At 42.5% G+C, this 22,950-nt stretch overlaps 1 protein-coding gene across 1 annotated transcript in view; it reads left to right on the top strand.

Annotated features, from left to right (window-relative positions):
- AR (androgen receptor) overlaps positions 1–22,950 on the top strand; it is a 540,464-nt gene that overhangs the window by 238,998 nt on the left and 278,516 nt on the right. Inside the window, exon 2 of the mRNA XM_073558342.1 lies at positions 20,030–20,181. Coding sequence (XP_073414443.1) covers positions 20,030–20,181 — 152 coding nt within the window. The remainder of the gene's footprint in view (positions 1–20,029; positions 20,182–22,950) is intronic.

Genomic DNA, 22,950 nt, shown 5'->3' with positions numbered 1-22,950 from the left:
AACCTCTACCACATGGGCAAGACCAAAGAGCTTTATAAGGATGTCAGAGACAAGATCATAGACCTGGACAAAGCTGGAATGGGCTACAAAACCATAAGTAAGATGCTGGGTGAGAAGGAGACAGCTGTTGGTGCAATAGTAAGAAAATGGAGGAAATACAAAAGGACTGTCAGTTGACAATTGATCTGGGGTACCATGAAAAATCTCACCTCGTGGGGTATCCTTGATCATGAGGAAGGTGAGAGATCAGCCTAAAACTACACGGGGGGAACTTGTTACTGATCTCAAGGCAGCTGGGACCACAGTCACCAAGAAAAATATTGGTAACACATTACACGGTAAAGGTTTAGAATCCTGCAGTACCCGCAAGACCCCCCCTGCTCAAGAAGACACATGTGCAGGCCCGTCTGAAGTTTGCCAATGAACAATTGGATGATCCTTCAAGTGATTGGGAGAAGGTGCTGTGGTCAGATGAGACAAAAATTGAGCTCTTTGGCATTAACTCAACTTGCGTGTTTGGAGGAAGAGAAATGCTGCCTAAGACCCAAAGGACACCATCCCCACTGTCAAGCCTGGAGGTGGAAACATTATGTTTTGGGGGTGTTTCTCTGCTATGGGCACAGGACTACTTCACCGCATCAGTGGAAGAATGGATAGAGCCATGTACCGTAAAATCCTGAGTGACAACCTCCTTCCCTCCGCCAGGACATTAAAAATGGGTCGTGGCTGGGTCTTCCAGCAAGACAATTACCCAAAACATACAGCCAAGGCAACAAAGGGGTGGCTCAAAAAGAGGCACATTAAGGTTATGGAGTGGTCTAGTCAGTCTCCAGACCTTAATCCCATAGAAAACTTATGGCGGGAGTTGAAGCTCCGAGTTGCCAAGCGACAGCCTCAAAATCTTAATGATTTAGAGATGATCTGCAAAGAGGAGTGGACCAAAATTCCTCCTGACATGTGCACAAACCTCATCATCAACTACAAAAAACGTTCGACTGCTGTGCTTGTCACCAGGGGTTTTGCCACCAAGTATTTAGTCTTGTTTGCCAGAGGGATCAAATACTTATTTCTCACTGCAAAATGCAAATAAAGTTACATAATTTGTACAATATTATTTTCTGGATTTTATTTTTAATATTCTATCTCTCAAAGTTAAAATTAACCTACCCTTAAAATTATAGACTGTTCATGTCTTTATTAGTAGGCAAACTTACAAAATCAGCAATTGATCAAATACTTATTTCCCCCACTGTAGATTTACATTATATAGTCCTTCAAAGATGAAAGCAGCGCACCATGGTAACTTCAGATAAAGTGCAGTTTAGTAGCCCATATGGCTATAAGCCCATCTAGCGATGTTTCGGTCCAAAAGATGCGGACCTTTCATCTTTTCATCTTTGAAGGACTATTTTTGAGGTTTGGTATGTACCTGGAAGGCTTGCACCCGAAGTTTGTCATTTTTGTGCTGCTTTTTCACTATATATATATACACTCACTGGCCACTTTATTAGGTACACCTGTCCAACTGTGTGTTAAGACTTAATTTCTAATCAGCCAATCACATGGCGGCAACTCAGTGCATTTAGGCATGTAGACATGGTCAAGACAATCTCCTGCAGTTCAAACCGAGCATCAGTATGGGGAAGAAAGGTGATTTGAGGGCCTTTGAACGTGGCATGATTGTTGGTGCCAGAAGGGCTGGTCTGAGAATTTCAGAAACTGCTGATCTACTGGGATTTTCACGCACAACCATCTCTAGGGTTTACAGAGAATGGTCCGAAAAAGAAAAAAAATCCAGTGAGCGGCAGTTCTGTGGCCGGAAATGCCATGTTGATGCCAGAGGTCAGAGGAGAATGGGCAGACTGGTTCGAGCTGATAGAAAGGCAACAGTGACTCAAATTGCCACCCGTTACAACCAAGGTAGGCAGAAGAGCATCTCTGAACGCACAGTGCGTCGAACTTTGAGGCAGATGGGCTACAGCAGCAGAAGACCACACTGGGTACCACTCCTCTCAGCTAAGAACAGGAAACTGAGGCTACAATTTGCACAAACTCATCGAAATTGGACAGTAGAAGATTGGAAAAACGTTGCCTGGTCTGATGAGTCTCGATTTCTGCTGCGACATTCGGATGGTAGGGTCAGAATTTGGCGTAAACAACATGAAAGCATGGATCCATCCTGCCTTGTATCAACGGTTCAGGCTGGTGGTGGTGGTGTCATGGTGTGGGGAATTTTTTCTGGGCACTCTTTGGTCCCCTTGGTACCAATTGAGCATCGTTGCAACGCCACAGCCTACCTGAGTATTGTTGCTGACCATGTCCATCCCTTTATGACCACAATGTACCCAACATCTGATGGCTACTTTCAGCAGGATAATGCGCCATGTCATAAAGCTCGAATCATCTCAGATTGGTTTCTTGAACATGACAATGAGTTTACTGTACTCAAATGGCTTCCTCAGTCACCAGATCTCAATCCAATAGAGCATCTTTGGGATGTGGTGGAACGGGAGATTCGCATCAGGGATGTGCAGCCGACAAATCTGCGCCAACTGTGTGATGCCATCATGTCAATATGGTCCAAAATCTCTGAGGAATGCTTCCAGCACCTTGTTGAATCTCTGCCACGAAGAATTGAGGCAGTTCTGAAGGCAAAAGGGGGTCCAACCCCTTACTAGCATGGTGTACCTAATAAAGTGGCCAGTGAGTGTATATATATATATATATATATATACACTCACTGGCCACTTTATTAGGTACACCATGCTAGTAAGGGGTTGGACCCCCTTTTGCCTTCAGAACTGCCTCAATTCTTCATGGCAGAGATTCAACAAGGTGCTGGAAGCATTCCTCAGAGATTTTGGACCATATTGACATGATGGCATCACACAGTTGGCGCAGATTTGTCGGCTGCACATCCCTGATGCGAATCTCCCGTTCCACCACATCCCAAAGATGCTCTATTGGATTGAGATCTGGTGACTGAGGAGGCCATTTGAGTACAGTAAACTCATTGTCATGTTCAAGAAACCAATCTGAGATGATTCGAGCTTTATGACATGGCGCATTATCCTGCTGAAAGTAGCCATCAGATGTTGGGTACATTGTGGTCATAAAGGGATGGACATGGTCAGCAACAATACTCAGGTAGGCTGTGGCGTTGCAACGATGCTCAATTGGTACCAAGGGGCCCAAAGAGTGCCCAGAAAAAATTCCCCACACCATGACACCACCACCACCAGCCTGAACCGTTGATACAAGGCAGGATGGATCCATGCTTTCATGTTGTTTACGCCAAATTCTGACCCTACCATCCCAATGTCGCAGCAGAAATCGAGACTCATCAGACCAGGCAACGTTTTTCCAATCTTCTACTGTCCAATTTCGATGAGCTTGTGCAAATTGTAGCCTCAGTTTCCTGTTCTTAGCTGAGAGGAGTGGTACCCAGTGTGGTCTTCTGCTGCTGTAGCCCATCTGCCTCAAAGTTCGACGCACTGTGCGTTCAGAGATGCTCTTCTGCCTACCTTGGTTGTAACGGGTGGCAATTTGAGTCACTGTTGCCTTTCTATCAGCTCGAACCAGTCTGCCCATTCTCCTCTGACCTCTGGCGTCAACATGGCATTTCCGGCCACAGAACTGCCGCTCACTGGATTTTTTTTCTTTTTCGGAACATTCTCTGTAAACCCTAGAGATGGTTGTGCGTGAAAATCCCAGTAGATCAGCAGTTTCTGAAATTCTCAGACCAGCCCTTCTGGCACCAACAATCATGCCACGTTCAAAGGCACTCAAATCACCTTTCTTCCCCATACTGATGCTCGGTTTGAACTGCAGGAGATTGTCTTGACCATGTCTACATGCCTAAATGCACTGAGTTGCCGCCATGTGATTGGCAGATTAGAAATTAAGTCTTAACACACAGTTGGACAGGTGTACCTAATAAAGTGGCCAGTGAGTGTATATATATATACACACACACACACACACACACACACACACACACACACACACAACAACAACCTTTATACAGGCTGATTGGACACCTGTTACAAGGAAGTGTATGGCTTCAGGGGTTTACAGAACAAGGGGAATAGAGTTACATTTTTTTTAATTAATGCAGAAAGGAAGGCAGGTTTATAAAAATATTCAAAAGGTGTTACAAAATTGGAACAAAATAATATGGTGTATACTATTACATGTAATAAAAATGGATAACAAACGAAAAGCACTAAATCTGGTATTGCTGGAATGGACCTTATCTTTATGAAGGAAAGTACGCTGATTAGGAAAATAGAACACTCTCAGCAAACTGTGTCCTCCAGGAAATGAACAACAACAGAAAGCCAAAACTCTGATTTTGTTAGATCAAGGTTATCATAGAATCATAGAATGTTACAGTTGCAAGGGACCTTCTCGATCATCGTGCCCGACCTCCTGCTAAATGCAAGATTCACTAAACCATCTCAGACAGATGTCTGTCAAGCCTCTGTTTGAAGACTTCCATTGAACGAGAACTCACCACCTCTGGTAGCCGCCTGTTCCACGCATTGATCACCCTCACTTTCAAAATGTTTTTTCTAAAATCTAATCTGTATCTTCTCCCTTTCAGTTTCATTCATTGCTTTTTGTGTTTCCATGTGAAAATGAGAATAAGAATGATCCCTTTACACTGTGACATCCCTTCAGATATTTGTAGACAGCTATTAAGTCCCCTTTTACTTGGCCTTCTTTTTTGTAAGCTGAACATTCCCAGATACACCCACATACCCCCCTTGGTGAGCTCATATGGGGGGGCTGGTTATGGAATGTGCTAGGTCTTTTAATCAGTTTAGAAGATCCTCAACTTTCAGGATATCTTCACCCCTGGAGGTCCCAGGCAGTAGACATGTTTCCTATTGCAATTTTACCTTTCTATAGCGATGACACATTGCATGAATAGCATCATCCATCTGACCAATATTAAGTTGTAGGTGTTAGAATGGCCTTAAAATACACAGCAAAAAACTACTATATTACATTTAACCAGGCCGGACAAACCGGTTCAAATTTGTTGTAATGGTATCCAAAAGAACAATAAGAGGCCTTATTTACCCTTATAATTCCCTACTGTGACCCTACTTACAGTGGAGGTTGGCACCCTAACTTGAGCACAATATTGGCTCAATGTTGGCTATCCCTAGATTCACGCTGTTACTCTCTACCTAGCCAGAAATGATCTCTGGTCATAGCCAACAGGACTAAGCCTACAAAGATATCAATGTCCAACAGGGTACATTGTATAAGGGGTGGTTAGGAGAGGTGGAGTAAAATAGTTAGAGGGATTTATAATAAGTGCTCAGAAGTGATGATGACTAGATTTTAATGACGGACACCTGTCCGAAACAATATATATATAAAGATAATGTCACATGACCCACCGGAGGTAACTTTTGTACTATAGAGATAAATTCTTTGTAGTCCTTTACACTTCTTTAGGAGAATTTTTTTTACTAAGAATATTAACTCTCTTGTTTGATGTAATATCCTGTGTAGTGTTAGAACATCAATTTTTATGTACTACCTCTTTACAATATGTAGTGGGTACTTCCTGTTGCCAAATTTTTGATTTCCCACTTTTTAATAACTTTTTTTGGTTTTACTTTGTCAATAAAATTTTGTATTTTTTACATGATTGGTTCCTGTGTACATTTTTTCTTTTTCTGATTCATATATATTGTACTGAACCCTATTTATGTCCATTTTTATTTGTCATTTTACCATTATTTTTTCATATATTTTATTTGGTAAATTTTTTTATTTGATGCCTTAATTATTGACCCAACCCCTCCTTTATACATGTGATGTGCTTGTGCATATGTGCGCCAGCTGTGTATACATGTAATATACTTGTGCATATGAGCGCCAGCTATGTATACATGTAATATACTTGTGCATATGTGTGCTAGCTGTGTATACATGGAATATACTTGTGCATATGTGTGCCAGCTATGTATACATGTAATATACTTGTGCATATGAGCGCCAGCTATGTATACATGTAATATACTTGTGCATATGTGTGCCAGCTGTGTATACATGGAATATACTTGTGCATATGTGCGCCAGCTGTGTATACATGTAATATACTTGTGCATATGAGCGCCAGCTATGTATACATGTAATATACTTGTGCATATGTGTGCCAGCTGTGTATACATGGAATATACTTGTGCATTGAGCAAGCGACACTACTCTGTCCTCCTCCTCCTGGACCTGTCGGCTGCCTTTGACACAGTGGACCATTCCCTACTATAACAGACCCCCTCATCCCTTGGCATCACAGACTTGGCCTTGTCCTGGATCTCATCATACCTAACAGACCGGACATTCAGCGTCTCCCACTCACACACCACCTCCTCAACTCGCCCCCTATCTGTCGGAGTCCCACAAGGTTCAGTCCTAGGACCCCTGCTCTTCTCCATTTACACCTTTGGCCTGGGACAGCTTATAGAATCTCATGGCTTTCAGTATCATCTCTATGCTGATGACACACAGATCTACATCTCTGGACCAGATATCACCTCCCTGCTAACCAGAATCCCTCAATGTCTGTCCACTATTTCATCCTTCTTCACCAGATTTCTGAAACTTAACATGGACAAAACAGAATTCATCATCTTTCCCCATCTCACGTGACCCCCCCAACGAACCTATCCATTACAGTAAATGGCTGCCCACTCTCCCCAGTCCCACAAGCTCGCTGCCTCGGGGTAATCCTTGATGCTGATCTCTCCTTCAAACCACATATCCAAGCCCTTTCCACTTCCTGCCGACTTCAACTCAAAAATATTTCACAAATCCGTTCATTCCTCAACCAAGAATCTGCAAAAACCCTAGTCCATGCCCTCATTATCTCTCGCCTTGACTACTGCAACCTCCTGCTCAGTGGCCTCCCCTCGAAAACTCTCGCACCCCTCCAATCTATTCTAAACTCCGCTGCCCGACTAATACATCTGTCCCCCCGCTATTCCCCAGCTTCTCCCCTCTGTCAATCCCTTCACTGGCTCCCCATTGCCCAGAGACTCCCGTACAAAACCCTAACCATGACATACAAAGCCATCCACAACCTGTCTCCTCCATACATCTGTGACCTCGTCTCCCGGTACTTTCCTGCACGCAACCTCCGATCCTCACAAGATCTCCTTCTCTGCTCCCCTCTTATCTCCTCTTCCCACAATCGCATACAAGATTTGTCTCGCGCATCACCCCTACTCTGGAACTCTCTACCACAACATATCAGACTCTCACCTACCATCAAAACCTTCAAAAAGAGCCTGAAGACCCACCTCTTCCGACAAGCCTATAACCTGCAGTAACCACCGATCGACCAAACTGCTGCATGACCATCTCTACCCTCGCCTACTGTATTTTCACCCATCCGTTGTAGATTGTGAGCCTTCGCGGGCAGGGTCCTCTCTCCTCCTGTACCAGTTATGACTTGTATTGTTCAACATTATTGTACTTGTTTTTATGTATACCCCTCCTTACATGTAAAGCGCCATGGAATAAATGGCGCTATAACAATAAATAATAATAATAATAATATGTGCGCCAGCTATACATACATGGAATATACTTGTGCATATGTGTGCCAGCTGTGTATACATGGAATATACTTGTGCATATGTGCGCCAGCTGTACATACATGGATTATACTTGTGCATAGGTGCACCAGCTATGCATACATAGAATATACTTGTGCATATGTGTGCCAGCTATGCATACATGGAATATACTTGTGCATATGTGTGCCAGCTATACATACATGGAATATACTTGTGCTTATGTGTGCCAGCTATACATACATGAAATATACTTGTGCATATGTGCGCCAGCTATACATACATGGAATATACTTGTGCATAGGTGCACCAGCTATACATACATGGAATATACTTGTGCATATGTGTGCCAGCTATACATACATGAAATATACTTATGCATATGTGTGCCAGCTGTGTATACATGGAATATACTTGTGCATATGTGTGCCAGCTATGCATACATGAAATATACTTATGCATATATGTGCCAGCTATGCATACATGGAATATACTTGTGCATATGTGTGCCAGCTGTGTATACATGGAATATACTTGTGCATATGTGTGCCAGCTGTGTATACATGGAATATACTTGTGCATATGTGTGCCAGCTATGCATACATGAAATATACTTATGCATATATGTGCCAGCTATGCATACATGGAATATACTTGTGCATATGTGTGCCAGCTGTGTATACATGGAATATACTTGTGCATATGTGTGCCAGCTATGCATACATGGAATATACTTGTGCATATGTGCGCCAGCTATACATACATGGAATATACCTGTGCATATGTGCGCCAGCTGTGTATACATGGAATATACTTGTGCATATGTGCGCCAGCTATACATACATGGTGTATACTTGTGCATATGTGCACCAGCTATGCATACATAGAATATACTTGTGCATATGTGTGCCAGCTATGCATACATGGAATATACTTGTGCATATGTGCGCCAGCTATACATACATGGAATATACTTGTGCATATGTGCGCCAGCTATACATACATGGAATATACTTGTGCATGTGTGCGCCAGCTATACATACATGGAATATACTTGTGCATATGTGCGCCATACATGGAATATACTTGTGCATATATGCGCCAGCTATACATACATGGAATATACTTGTGCATATGTGCGCCAGCTATACATACATGGAATATATTTGTGCATATGTGCGCCATACATGGAATATACTTGTGCATATATGTGCCAGCTATACATAAATGGAATATACTTGTGCATATATGCGCCAGCTATACATACATGAAATATACTTGTGCATATGTGTGCCAGCTATGCATACATGGAATATATTTGTGCACATGTGCTCCAGCTGTGCATACATGGACTATACTTGTGTATATGTGCGCAAATTATTTTAAAGACTTGCAATAATTAGGGGACCACATTTTAGCTTTTGCATTGGGGACCATGAGCTTCAAGTTACACCACTTCCCTGAGCGGATCACATTTGTTGCGTTGGCATGCGACAGCTGAAAGATGTGCCAAATGCATTAAATAGTGCACACCTCCTAATGAATTAGTGGCATCTTACTCCAGCGCTCTGTTCATGAAGACTGGAGTACATGACGCCAGCCTTGATAAATCAGGGCCTTTATTTAAGTTCAAAGATATTAACCCTGCGAAAATGACTTAGATCTTTATGAGCTGACAGCATCTTAGAATCCAGACAGATTTGGCAGTGAAACTCCAGAGCCACAAGAAGAGCTTGGAGTTCTGCTTCTCTGTCGGAGATTATTGAGGTGTGCACTGCAAATGAATTACATTTTTAATTCTGGAAATGCACTGCCTATTACATACAGAATAATGGAAGGTACAACCCAGCGCGTTCATTTGTATCCAACCCCCCCACTTTTATGTAGTGATCAAAATAACTTCTACAGAGATGATTTTGTTTTAACCAAATTATTTGTCCGGCCATGGAGAATTTAATCAGTTAAAAGGGATTGTAAGTACGCACCACAAATCCCTGCGGTGAGAATGAACCTGCTGAAGATGGGAATCTCGTGGCTCCTAATTTTGCTTAAGTGTGACTTCCAGGTTCTAATGTGACAATATGGGATGAAAACTCAAAAATATCTGTCCCTGTGAAACTAAATACAGATTTAACTTGGAGAGCGTGGCTCCTTCTGACTCATAAATCCCCAGTAATCTGCCCGCGGTCCCCTTTCTGGATACACCAGGAGCAAAGTGAAGATTAAATTACTTAAGAAAACACTACACACTCCATGCACTATTTTACCAGCAGGATACTTGTTCCTAAATGGATTTCTACAGTTTCCTAGATTATTTCTTCTTGGCAAGATTTATTTGTTGGTGTGTTTTCAACTCCTGCTGGTTGAAGTACAAACCCAAGAGTCTAATAGTTACTGCACTAAAAAGGTCATTTAATTTCATATTTAATAACTCCTGACAGGATGGGATCCACATTTACTTACGTAATATTATCTGCACCCTCTAATGATTATTTGATGACTTATCAGACCTTCCAGGAAAGGTCCGGGAAGGCATACCGTACATCGTATTGCTAAAACAAGCTTATTCCATTATTAATCTGTACAGAAGGTTGTGACTTGGGGCTGGAAATTAAAATATATTAGGAAGCTGTATGTCTCTACATACACAACTAAAGATTATTTTGGATGAGGACATCCGGTGTAAACCTGCTTTTAGTTGCATTTTATTCTATATATAGTTAAACAAATGATTTGCAGGACCTTCCGTGTTGGTTGTACTTGGCAGCCGCAGACCATAACTATATAGCTCTAAAGTCATTTCCCAGGGACATTGTCTTCTGCTAGAATTTTGTTTGCCTTAATTGCATCTGGTACTCACCATAGGATACCTTTGTGTCATGGTCCTGGGTTGAAACCCTTGAGCCTGTTTTTTGTGGTTGGCTTCGCTGTCTGCTGAGCCGCAGCAGACACACCTTTTTCCGGTTGTTCAGGTTCTGGTATTCTGGATGCAGTTTGTTTAGCATAACATATGTGTTTTCATTTGTATGTCCTATCACCTTTCAGGTGCGACTTTATATTCTCTCCCCATGATGGCATTTCTTGCTGGTGATAGTCTCATTTGCATGTTCAGCTATTGTACTATAGTTTAGAGCCAGTTAATGTATTTTCAGGTAGGGTTTGTCTCTTTGGTTTTTCAGTTCTTTGCACATTTCTTCTGCTTCGGTTCGGTAGTATGCTACATATTATCTAACATTACGTACTTTATACTTTATTTTGTGGTTTATTTTACTCACTCTGGGATCTATCCTTTTTCAGCACACTTTCTCTTTTGTAGGATATTCACACTCTGCTCTGCCTTCCAGTTCTTTAGGAGGAACATGCTGCTCCCAACAGCCTTTTAAGCAGCATGAGTTGCCATCGTCTAGTCTGTGGTTAGCGCTATCTCAGCTCACGTAGGAACCACTAGAGACTGCAGGGTCAGGATCTCTAGTCTGTGCAGGAACCGGCAGGGTCAGTCGCAGTATGTAGGTTTACCTATTATCCCAAGTGAGCATCTATGCTAGCATAGCACTTTGTACTTTGGTTGGCGAGTCTTCAACAAGGTGATAGGATTTAAATCATTAAAAACATGTTCCTCTACCTGAAGTAAGGAAATGCTGTGGTAGCAAGTTGCTGATTTTTTTCCCTATTCATAAAGAATGTAACATTTCTCAAGTCTAGTTAATGTGTGCTATGGCCATTTCAAGCATGTTGGACTACAGCTGCAAGTATGCCGTAAAAGTATGCCGTAAACAGTTGTTGCATTACATATGAATACAGGACTGATGCAGCACAGTCAGAGACAGAGTTCACTTTGACATTTGGAGACTTGCAGGTGACATAATCTTTGATTGGATCAATTATCCTTCCTTCCAGTACAGACCTTCATGACTTCTTCCAGCTATTTCTTGTCTCTGCAGATTGCTATCCAGACATCTTCAGTTCTTCATTTTTGCATCACATCTTATATACACAGACAAAATTCTGCAACACACTGCTTTTTAATAATAACACTACTACACACTGTGCCTTCCAATAATAACACTTCTACATACTGTGCCCTCTAAGGCCATGTGCACACGATGCCGATTTCCAGCGGATCCGCAGCGGATTTTACCGCGCAGAAACGCTGCATATCCGCATTGTGATGTACAGTAGCATGTTAGTCAATAGAAAAAAAAAAAGGCTGTGCAGACGCTGCGGATTTTTCCGCGCGGTTTTCTTGTGATTCAAAATATGCAGCATGTTACTACTTTTGTGCGGTTTTCCACCTGCTCCATTGTCCAAATCCACAGGGGAAAACCACACAAAAACCTCAAGAAAAAAGGAAGAAATCCGCAGGAAAAATGTAGGTCATTTGACCTGTGGATTTCTTCAATTCTGCGTGGAAAAATCCGCAGGGCAAAGAAGTACGTGCGCACTTAGCCTCATAATAACAATGACGCACACTGTGTCCTCTGATAATAACACTGCCACGCACTATGTCCTCTAATAACTCTACTACACACTGTGCCCTTTAATAATAACACTACCACACTCTGTGCCCTCTAATAATAACAATGCTACACACTGTGCTCGCCAATAATAACACTGCTACACACTATGCCCTCTAATAATAACACTGCTATATACTGTGTCCTCTAATAATAACACTGCCACACACTGTGACCTCTAATAATAACACTACTACACACTATGGGCCCCGTCACACATAGCGATCTCGCTAGCTGCTGAGTCACAAGTTTTGTGACGTAACATCGATCTCACAAGCGAGATCGCTGTGTGTGACAGCGATCAGCGACCGGCCCCCCTGCCAGTATCACTGATCGCTGTTGGAAAGCCCTGGACATTTTTTTGGTCGCTGGTCTCCCGCTGGCCAGCACGCATCGCTGCGTGTGACAGGTGGGAGACCAGTGATCAGCTGGTAACTAGGGTAAACGCAGGGTTTCTAAGCACAGCGCTGTGCTTAGAAACCCGATGTGTACCTTAGTTACCAGCGCGCTGATGCAGGGAGCTGGTAACTAAGGTACACATCGAGTTTCTAAGTGACGCACGTCCCTTAGAAACCCGATGTGTACCTTAGTTACCAGCTCCCTGCATCAGCGCACTGGTAACTAAGTACACAGCGATGCTGCGCGCTTGGCGTCACTGGTCCTGATCGCTGGTGAAGCTGTCTGTTTGGCAGTTCACCAGCGATCATGTAGCGACTCACCAGCGATCTTGATATCGTTGTCGGGATCGCTGGTGAGTCGCCATGTGTGACGGTGCCCTATGCCTTCTAATAATAGCACTGCTACACACTGTGCCCTCTGATAATAACACTGACGCACACTGTGCCCTCTGATAATAACAGTGCTATATACTGTACCCTCTAACTATGACACTGCTATAAACTGTGCCCTTCATAATAACATTGCTACACACTGTCTTTTAATAATAACACTGTTACACAATGTATCCACTAAAATAACTGCTATACACTGTGCCCTCTAATAATAACACAGCTATACACTGTGCCCTCTAATAGTAACACTGCCACGCAATGTGCCTCCTAATAGCATGACCACACAGTGTGTCCTCTAAGCCTACTTTCACACATCAGGTTTTTTCCGACAGGCAGGATCCGGCTATTTTTAGAAAACCCGGATCTGGCATAAATTTTGGAAAACTGAAGAAATGGATCCGTTTTTCAGCCGGATCCGTCTAGCAGGTTACATCTGTTTCCTGGGGGCTGGCCAGTTGGATCTGAGCATGCGTAGACTTAAAAAAACGGATCCGGTGGCCGGATCCATCTTTTTCCGGATCCGGCGCATTCCCGCGCCCATAGACTTCCAATGTGGCAAAAAAATGGAAGCGCCGGATTCAGCACTGTCCGTTTTTTCACTGCAGACAAAAAACGTTACTAGAGACGTTTTTTTCCAGATGCCGGAATCAAAATTTTCACCCGAAGAAACAGAAGGCCATGCGGCACGATCCAGCACTAATACAATTCAATGAGAGAAAAACGGATCCGGCGCCTGATTTCGCCGGATTCGGTTTTTCTAAAAATAGCCAGATCCTGCCTGTCGGAAAAAACCTGATGTGTGAAAGTAGCCTAAGGCCTGTTTCACCCTTCAGTCTTTTGCCATCTGTCACAATCTGTCGTTTTTTTTAAAAAAACGGATCCAGCATTTTTTCATGCTGGATCCGTTTTTTCACATAGACATGTATTAGTGACGGATTGTGACGGATGGCCACACGTTTCATCTGTCTTTTGACGGATCTGTCGGAAATTCAGTGTCCATCGGCCGGATACAACGGACATAGTATGTTTTTTGTCAACGTCGAAAAGTCAGACAGGGACGGATCTAGCTCCATCCGTCGGTGACTATAATGGAAGCCTATGGCGCAGGATCTGACACTGTCCGTCAAAAATGGATCCGTCACTGGATTCCGTTTTTTGCAACTGAGCATGCCCGGAATATTTTCTCTTCCTTTAATTTAACTTCAAAATCCATTCTGGCACATAAAATCTCTCTCTCTCATAATAACCAACCCTGCCACATACTGTGCCCTCTAGTGATAACACTGCCACACACTGTGCCCCCTAATAATAACACTGCCACACATTGCACCCTGTAATGCTACACACTATACCCCCTGATAATAACACTGCCTCACAATGTGTTCTGTAATAATAACACTGCCACACACTGTGCCCTCCAATAATAACACTGGCACACACTGTGCCCTCTAATAATTTTACTGCCATACACTGTGCCCCCTAATAATAACACTGCTACACACTGTGCCCCCCAATAACAACAATACACACTGTGCCCCCTAATAATATTAATGCTACCCACTGTGCCCCCTCACTGCCCCCCACATAAATAATAATACACTGTGCCCCCTTACTTATATTATACAGTATGCTCCCAGAATATTAGCGCTTGCTTATTCAATCCTAACAATGCCGATGCAATTGAATCCAGGCAGATAAGTTTGCAGTTTTCTCTCCTCTGATCCTTGAACTGGTTGCTATTTTAAAGAGAAGCTGTCAGGTCGGAAAACGCTAATAACCTGCGGATATAGGGTTAATCTGCAGGTTAGTAGCATTATGAAAGTGCCTGGCCGCTGTATTGAAAGTGCAGCACTTGGGAGAAAATGAACATTATCTCATCTGTAACACGCCGGCTTTCAGTCATGGAGGCGTGCCCGGAGCAATTCCAGTCACCGCACCCTGGCACTGACAGCCGGCTCTACAATCCTGTGCCATTCTGAAGGCAGATCATATTGATAGTGATCAACAATGACCTAAGAATGTAGAGTTGTTTGTATCTTCATCACAGCATTAAAATATTCATAATTCACATCTGATTGCCAACATTTACAAAAGGTGACCCTAACAAAATGATAATTTAGAAATTAGTTAATGAACCAACTACATATAATATTCAAACATAAATCATCTTAGTAGCAGAAAAGCAACTATTTCTGTAGTAGATACAAGTATGTATGTTGATTGTGGTTTTTTAGGTGTATTATTGGGCTTGTTATGGCTTTTCTCACCAGTTTTTACTTTATCACTGTGTAATTCTCTTCTTCTTCTGTCTGTTGTCCTGTTTTATTACCTAACTTCATAGTACAGTAGTAGATCAGGGTAATTCAGCACATTAGGTCATATCCACATGAATTAAACACAGCACAATTAGATTGTGTAGACACCTAATTCTCAGGGCAGCGAGCCTATAATAGATACACTATGAGTCCCGAACTATTTGGCAATGAATGATAAGCTGAGATCACTTCTATATTGAGCCAGACATGCCACAGCAGCAATTAAAGGTGAGAAACACTTTCAATGAACTTGCTGTTAATTAGAGGTGACGGTATCTAAGAGCATATAGCACTTTGATTTCAAGTAATTATTGCTAATGAGTTCGCAATTAGATTTTATGCAGGCACTAAGGAGTCTGACAAGGGTTAAAAAAGTGGAAAGATACCTTGACTTTAAAACTGTGCATCAAAATGACCCCTGCATCGGAAGCTGAATAAAATTTGGCCTTTAAACTCCTCCCTTCTGCAAATAAGACCCTGGTCTACAGTTGCAAAGGGACCTGCGCCTTGTTGGCAGTGGGGGCCCAATGGCCCCGCAGACAAGTGAGACAACAGAAAATTGAAATGTACTGTCATCCGTTGGTTTTGGGGGCATATTTTGCATTCGGGGTCCTGGAGTTTCAACGACGGGCAGGTATGGTATATTGTTTCTTTCTTATTTTATATTTATTACAGGAGAACGAGGGCTTTGCATGGATTAGGTGATTTTCTAAGTATGGTTTAATTAAGAATAATGAAGGAGTCTGTGTATTTATTTCAAATAAAGGATTTTTTAATTGGTGTCTGTGTTTTCTTTACACTTTGACTATGGGGTTAGTAATAGGGGAGTTTTATTGACGCCTCTCCATTACTAACCTCGGGGCTTGATGTCACCTGAAAGATGACATCAACCCCTCAACTGTTACCCCATATGCCACTTCTACAGGGCTGTGAGAAGAATCATAGAATCGTAGAGTTGGAAGGGACCTCCTGGGCCATCTGGTCCAACCCCCTGCTCAAAGCAGGATTCGCTAAATCATCCCAGTTAGATGTCTGTCCAGCCTCTGTTTGAAGACTTCCATTGAAGGAGAACTCACCACTTCTCGTGGCAGCCTGTTCCACTCATTGATCACTCTAACTGTCAAAAAGTTTTTTCTAATATCTAATCTGTGTCTCCTCCCATTCAGCTTCATCCCATTGCTTCTAGTCTTTCCTTGTGCAAATGAGAATAAAGTTGATCCTTCTACAATGTGACAGCCCTTTAGATATTTGTAGACAGCTATTAAGTCTCCTCTCAGTCTTCTCTTTTGCAAACTAAACATTCCCAAATCCTGCAACCTTTCCTCATAAGACAGGGTTTGCAGAGCAAGGCTATGTGACAGAATTGGTGCACCTTAGAGATGCGCCTTTTCTGGGGTGGCTGAGAGCTGAGGTTTTTAGCCAGGGGGGGCAGGATCCATGGCTCCTTTCTAGGCTATTAACATCAGCCCTCAGCTGTCTGCATAGCCCTTGCCGGCTATTAATTATAGGTGGACCCCACGCCATTTTTTTCCGTAAAAGAATCTTTTATTCATTAAATACATGTCCAGGCACACACTATACTAATTGTATTTGTCACTGAAATCTATATACCATATATACTCGAATATAAGCCGAGATTTTCAGCCCATTTTTTTGGGCTGAAAGTCCCCCTCTCGGCTTATATTTGAGTCATATACATCAGGGGATCGGAGGGGGGGCGGGGGTGTCAGGTCATACTTACCCATCCTGATGCTGTCTCTTCAGCCCCCAGCTTCTCTGCGATGTCCCTTCCTTCCTTCAGTGGTCACATGGTACCACTCATTAAACTCATGAATATGCGCATATTCATGAGTTTTAATCAGCGGTACCACGTGACCACTGAAGGCAGGAAGGGAGATCGCGGAGAAGCTGGGGGCTGAAGAGACAGCGCCAGGACGGGTAAGTATAGCGATACTCACCTGTCCTGCATCCATGGCTGCTTGCTGCTGTCTGGCACGTCATCTGTCAGTGACGTTCAGACAGCAGAGGGCACGGTGACGTGGTTAGTTGGCGCCGTGCCCCCTGCAGTCTGAACGTCACTGACAGATGATGTGCCAGACAGCAGCAAACAGCCATGAACGCAGGACAGGTGAATATCTCAGGTGCCAGCAGTGACACCGGCACCTGGCCCCAGCAATGGAGAGGTGAGTATGTCATTTTTTTATTTTTAAATGCAGCAGCAGCGCCAGCACATGGGGCCATAATCTATGGAGCATCTTATGGGGGCAGCATATAGGGGCATAATCTATGGAGCATCTTATGGGGGCAGCATATGGGGGAATAATCTATGGAGAATCTTATGGGGGCAGCATATGGGGGAATAATCTGGAGCATCTTATGGGGGCAGCATATGGGGGAATAATCTATGGAGCATCTAATGGGGGCATAACCTTTATGGAGCAGCATATGGGGCATATTATTCTATGGAGCATCTTATGGGGCCATTATTAACCTTTGTGCAGCATTATATGGGGTGTATTTTGCATGGAGCACCTTATGGGGCAATCATGAACTGTTATATGGGGCTACTGATTCAATATGGATATTCAAAAACATTTAACCTACTGATGTCTCAATTAATTTTACTTTTATTGGTATCTATTTTTATTTTTTAATTTCACCAGTAGCTGCTGCATTTTCCACCCTAGGCTTATACTCGAGTCAATAAGTTTTCCCAGTTTTTTGTGGCAAAATTAGGAGGGTCGGCTTATACTTGGGTCGGCTTATACTCGAGTATATATGGTATCTACCTATTCCATATGGATTTACTGTATGTAATCCATCTCTCCTATCCTGTCGTACAGGAGCCAACAAATGAATTACCGGCTATTCTTCTATCTAGCTCTCTCTGCAATATAAATACGTGTGTATGTATATATATATATATATATATATGTGTGTGTGTCACTGACCTATATATTCTATGTGTATATCTCTATTCTATCTATCCTATTGTAAGCTGTCATTGTGATTTTACTGTACACCACACATGAATTGCCGGCTTTTCAAAGGACACCGATGCATATTTCTCGCAAGTCACACTGATGGTCCGTGTGCTGTGCGATTTTTTTTTTTTTCTCACGCCCATAGACTTACATTGATGAGTCTCGGTCGATATACACAGCAAATCGCAGCATTCTGCGATTTCACTTGCACGTATAATATGGCCGAGAAGAAAAACGGTGATGGGAGCTGCGCCATAGATTAACAGCGGTTGTCCGTATTCCTTGCTAGTGTGACTCCGGCCTAATCCAGATAATCATACCACAAAAAATTAGTCAATAAATAATATTTCCCTCATGTCTCCTTTACATCTGCACCATTTGCAAAATGTTCTTTTGTTTTATTAGGATGTGAGAAAGTTCGAAAATGTAGCAGTAATTTTTCATTTTTTTTTCAAGGAAATTTACAAAACTTATTTTTTAGGGGCCAATTCAGTTTTGAAGTGACTATAGGGGACTTATATAATGGAAAAACCCCAAAAGTGATACTGTTTTAAAAACAGCACCCCATCAACATATTCAAAACTGCTTACAGGAAAGAAAAATTTTATTTTTACCACCAAAATATTGCTAACTTCTAAACAGGTCGCTATGGCCGGCAAAATCTTAAGCCATGTTAACCATCAGGAACACATAATCGTGATCTCGGAGTGCCAATGGGATTAAAGAGAATGCCCCCACACTTTGTTAACCATCTAGATGCCATAGCCACTATTGGCAGCAGCATCTAAGGAGTTGAAAGGCCATGGCTGGTGCGAACACCAATCGTGACCGCTGCAGCAGGGCATCAGCGGTAGTGTACAGCTGACAACTGCTGCATTTTCATTCATCAGGGAAGCTATTCTCTTATATATCATGTCATTAAAGAGATGTGGTCACTAAGGGGATATATATATATATATATATATATATATATATATATACACTAATATATATATATATAGTTTATCTCTGTTAGCTCCATGTTACTGTAAGTTGGATCCTTATTTGTCTGGCAATCGAGAACAGCATCTACTTTTTCTCTAGAAACAACAGAGACTGATGCCCTCAAGAGGCTCAGCATTAGCTTATGAGCTCTTCCTATAGCTTAAAAGTATCAATAAAATTGATTTATGTCTTTATGACATTGCGGTGAAGTGGTTTCCATAAAATTTGCCATAGAGTAGGAAAGGTTATAAAATAAGAAAATATTAATCTTCTGTTGACTGACTCCCCAGTGCCGTGGTCTTCATAGTCTCCACATAGTCTCTGTAGGATAATATCCAGAGAGTCAGTTACCTTACCGCTGCAGTCAATCACTCCATTATCTCTTACATTTCGATAAGTGACACTTTACTTCTGAAGATGGTGATTGGCAAGAGCGTTCATGTAGCTGACAATAATACACTATTACTGCAGCACCATCGGTGACCACTGGCACGACAGGGACTTTAACCGGGATGTAATAGGTATATTTTTATTGTATAATCTTCTCTATGCTAAGTCACAATTTGCCAAATCCCATAAAACCCATTTAAATTGCATGTTTACAAAAAGTCTTGATTTCAGATGGTTTTTACTTTTTAAAGCATTAAACTTTCATCAATTAATCTTTGGAAATCCCTCTCCGTCAGTAGCGCAGCTGCTTGGGAAAACCAAACTTCTTACAATAATTTGAATTAAAAAATGTCTTTTTGCTCAGTTGAATGTTCCTTGAGCTTTATGTATGGTTGATATCATAACAAGTGGTTTCTTTACCCTGAATAATTTGTCTTTTTGTGCATTCTCCAGGCTGGAAGGAGGCAGAGAACACCTGCTCCCCATTGACTATTACTTCCCACCACAGAAGACCTGCTTGATTTGTGGAGATGAAGCATCTGGATGCCACTATGGAGCCCTTACATGTGGCAGCTGCAAAGTCTTCTTCAAAAGGGCAGCTGAAGGTAGAAATATTCTGTGTTGTGTGTGCGAATTTACTACAGAGATATGAACTTGTATTTCACAATAACCTAAGGAAATATTTCTTCCTTTTATTCTTTTACGTTATTTTGGAAAGCATTTTCCAACCAGAAATGCTGACTAGCCTACATAGTCAACCGCTTCATTTCATGGTTTGCTACCTCTTTGTACATAGTTGACCTTAATGATACAGTTTGGGTAGAAGTTGTGTCAGACAGCACTGTATAGGCTGCAACATTAGAAGGCTTAGTTATTTAGCACAATGTTTTTTACAGCGTATTATGTCATTTATTTTGCAGCGAAAAAATATTGTGGCCAGTTGTTGGAGGCAGGTCTTTTGGCCAGTATTATATATATATATATATATACTACATAACTCACTGCAGTTCATTTTATAGCATTTTTTCCCACTGCTTGAGCTTTTTTGGTTGTACCTCTTCGTGCTTACTAATGGAGTGGTACCACTCTGCATAGTCAGTATATAAACTACGACCATTATGTGACACAAATGTATCAGATGCAAGTATCGGATTCACTACAGATTTATAGGTTTGATGTAGAGTTGAGCGAAACAGGTCAGTCAGATTCAAAAGTCGACGACTTTCGCCAAAGTCGGGTTTCATGAAACGAAACCCGACCACAGTGTGAAGTCGGCCATGCGGTCGGCGACCCAAGCGCCAAAGTCGGGTTTCGCCGAATGCTTGCACGTGACTTTTTTCAGCCAATGAGAGAAGCGGAACGTAGCGGGAGCGTAGCTGGAGTGGGAGTGGGAGAGAAAGCGAGAGAGGGAGAGAGAGAGATTTCGCTGCCTCTAGGGTTAAAATTCATGCCAGGTGTGTTTACAGTCCTCCACTCACTGCCGTCTTTTCTCCCCATTGACTTGCATTGGGTTTCGTGTTTCACGACTTTTCCCGACTTTTCCCTATAGTCGGCCGATTTCGTTTGACTCGATTTTTGAGAAAGTCAGGTTTCACGAAACCCGACTCGACCCTAAAAAAGGCAAAGTCGCTCATCTCTAGTTTGATGCATTTGGGTATCATCATTGAGTCAGTCTGAAAAATGGTACTAATACAATGGGGCAACTACTACTACATGATATCGGTTATGGACAATCTGAGCTCGTGATGTCTGACAAAGAATACTAATTTATCCAAAGTCCTCAATGAATAAAATAAGAGGGCTTTCACATTGCGTTTTTTCACAAGTTCGTTGATCCTGTCTGGGCTTACGTCCAGGCCATCCTACAAACAAATTCAGGCGTATGCGCTGACAGGGTCATAGACCATAATAGTGCCAACAGAGTGAACTGGCACTCTGACGTGAATAATTTTTGGGCATATACGCTTACTGGAGGTGGACACCCAGATGTAGTAGACTGTGACTGAGTGATTCCTGTAGGCATATGTGCCCAAAAATAATGCACATCAGAGCATGTGTCAGCAACGACTGGCACATTTAACCGAATCTCATTTTGCAGCCCGAACGTGTGAAAAAAACGCTGTGTGAAAGCCCCCTAACAAATTTACTTGAATAGTTCAGTCTCCCTTGGTGGGATTCATATCTTATTCTTAAAGCATCTGACTGCTGAAGCCAGTGATTGATTAGGTGATTGAGGAAAGGAACGTCATCCCACTGAAAATTATTGCATTTTGTCTAACTGCTGCAGCTAGTCACTGGTGCACAGGTCATGTGACTGAAAAACAGGATGTGATTTCTTCCAGTTCTGGCGGAGGACATCGTAACAGCAACTCTAAGGCTATGTGCACAAGTAGTTTTCAGTGGTGCTGATTTTTCCGCGCGGATTTTGGAAAAACCGCAGGTCAAAAAGACCTGCTGTTTATGCTGTGGTTTAGCCCTGCAGTTTCACACCTCTTCAATGGAGGAGATGTGAAACCGCAGCAGATTCCTCACAAACAATTGACATGCTGCGGATTGTAACCCGCAGCAAATCCGCGCGGAAAAATCCGCAGCATGTGCACAGCGTTTTTGGTTTTACCATTGGAAGCAATGGTACTGTACGACGCAGCAGAAACTGCTGCGGACCCGCAGGGCCAGAAACGCTGTGGATCCGCAGCAGAATCCGCACCGTGTGCACATAGCCTCAGGTGATGGTGGTTTGAACCAGTGAGTATAGGTGCATTTGTTATTTTATAACATTCTTTGACTTTGGCCTGATTTTTATTTAAAAACCCCTTCATCAATGAACAAATGTTTCAGCCAACCAATGACATTGTAAGGAAAGATGTCATTGATGTTTGAAAATTTCATTTTTTGAAAGACTGTTCTCAGAAGGATCTGACATTCACAGCAACATGGACTACAATGTGCATGGCTGTGTCAGTTGTCATGATCCATGCTGGATCATGACTGATATAAAGCACAGGTAACCTTTTTTTTTTCCTAAGCTGTGCTTAAGGTGTTTTTGCCCCCGGTGGCCATTAGGATTATTGCACTGTGGTGTCGTTTGTTCTAAGTTTCCCCCCAGTGGTGGTGAGCGTCATTGATTATAATTCAGGTGTGATTGCTGGCTCTGCTATAAAAGAGTCACAGGTGTTGCAATCAGTGTTGGTGATAGTGTTCATTTCAACCATCCTTGGTGGAGGAAGGAGCTGGAGAGCAGCTCTGACAGAGCTTGGTGGCAGCGATTCAGGAGGAGAGCTGCATGCTGGTGGTGGACTCTGTTGCCAGGAGCAAGTGCAACAGAGTAAAGCTAAGTTGTGTTTCCCCGTTTGTGTTTTCTCCTTAGTGTGTAT

This window comes from Dendrobates tinctorius, unplaced genomic scaffold (genome assembly GCF_039654945.1).
Source record: "Dendrobates tinctorius isolate UK_male_01 unplaced genomic scaffold, ASM3965494v1 ptg000013l, whole genome shotgun sequence".
Classification (NCBI taxonomy): Eukaryota; Metazoa; Chordata; class Amphibia; order Anura; family Dendrobatidae; genus Dendrobates; species Dendrobates tinctorius.
Note: the sequence above shows the minus strand (reverse complement) of the source record. Positions and strands in the feature narration are given on the sequence as shown.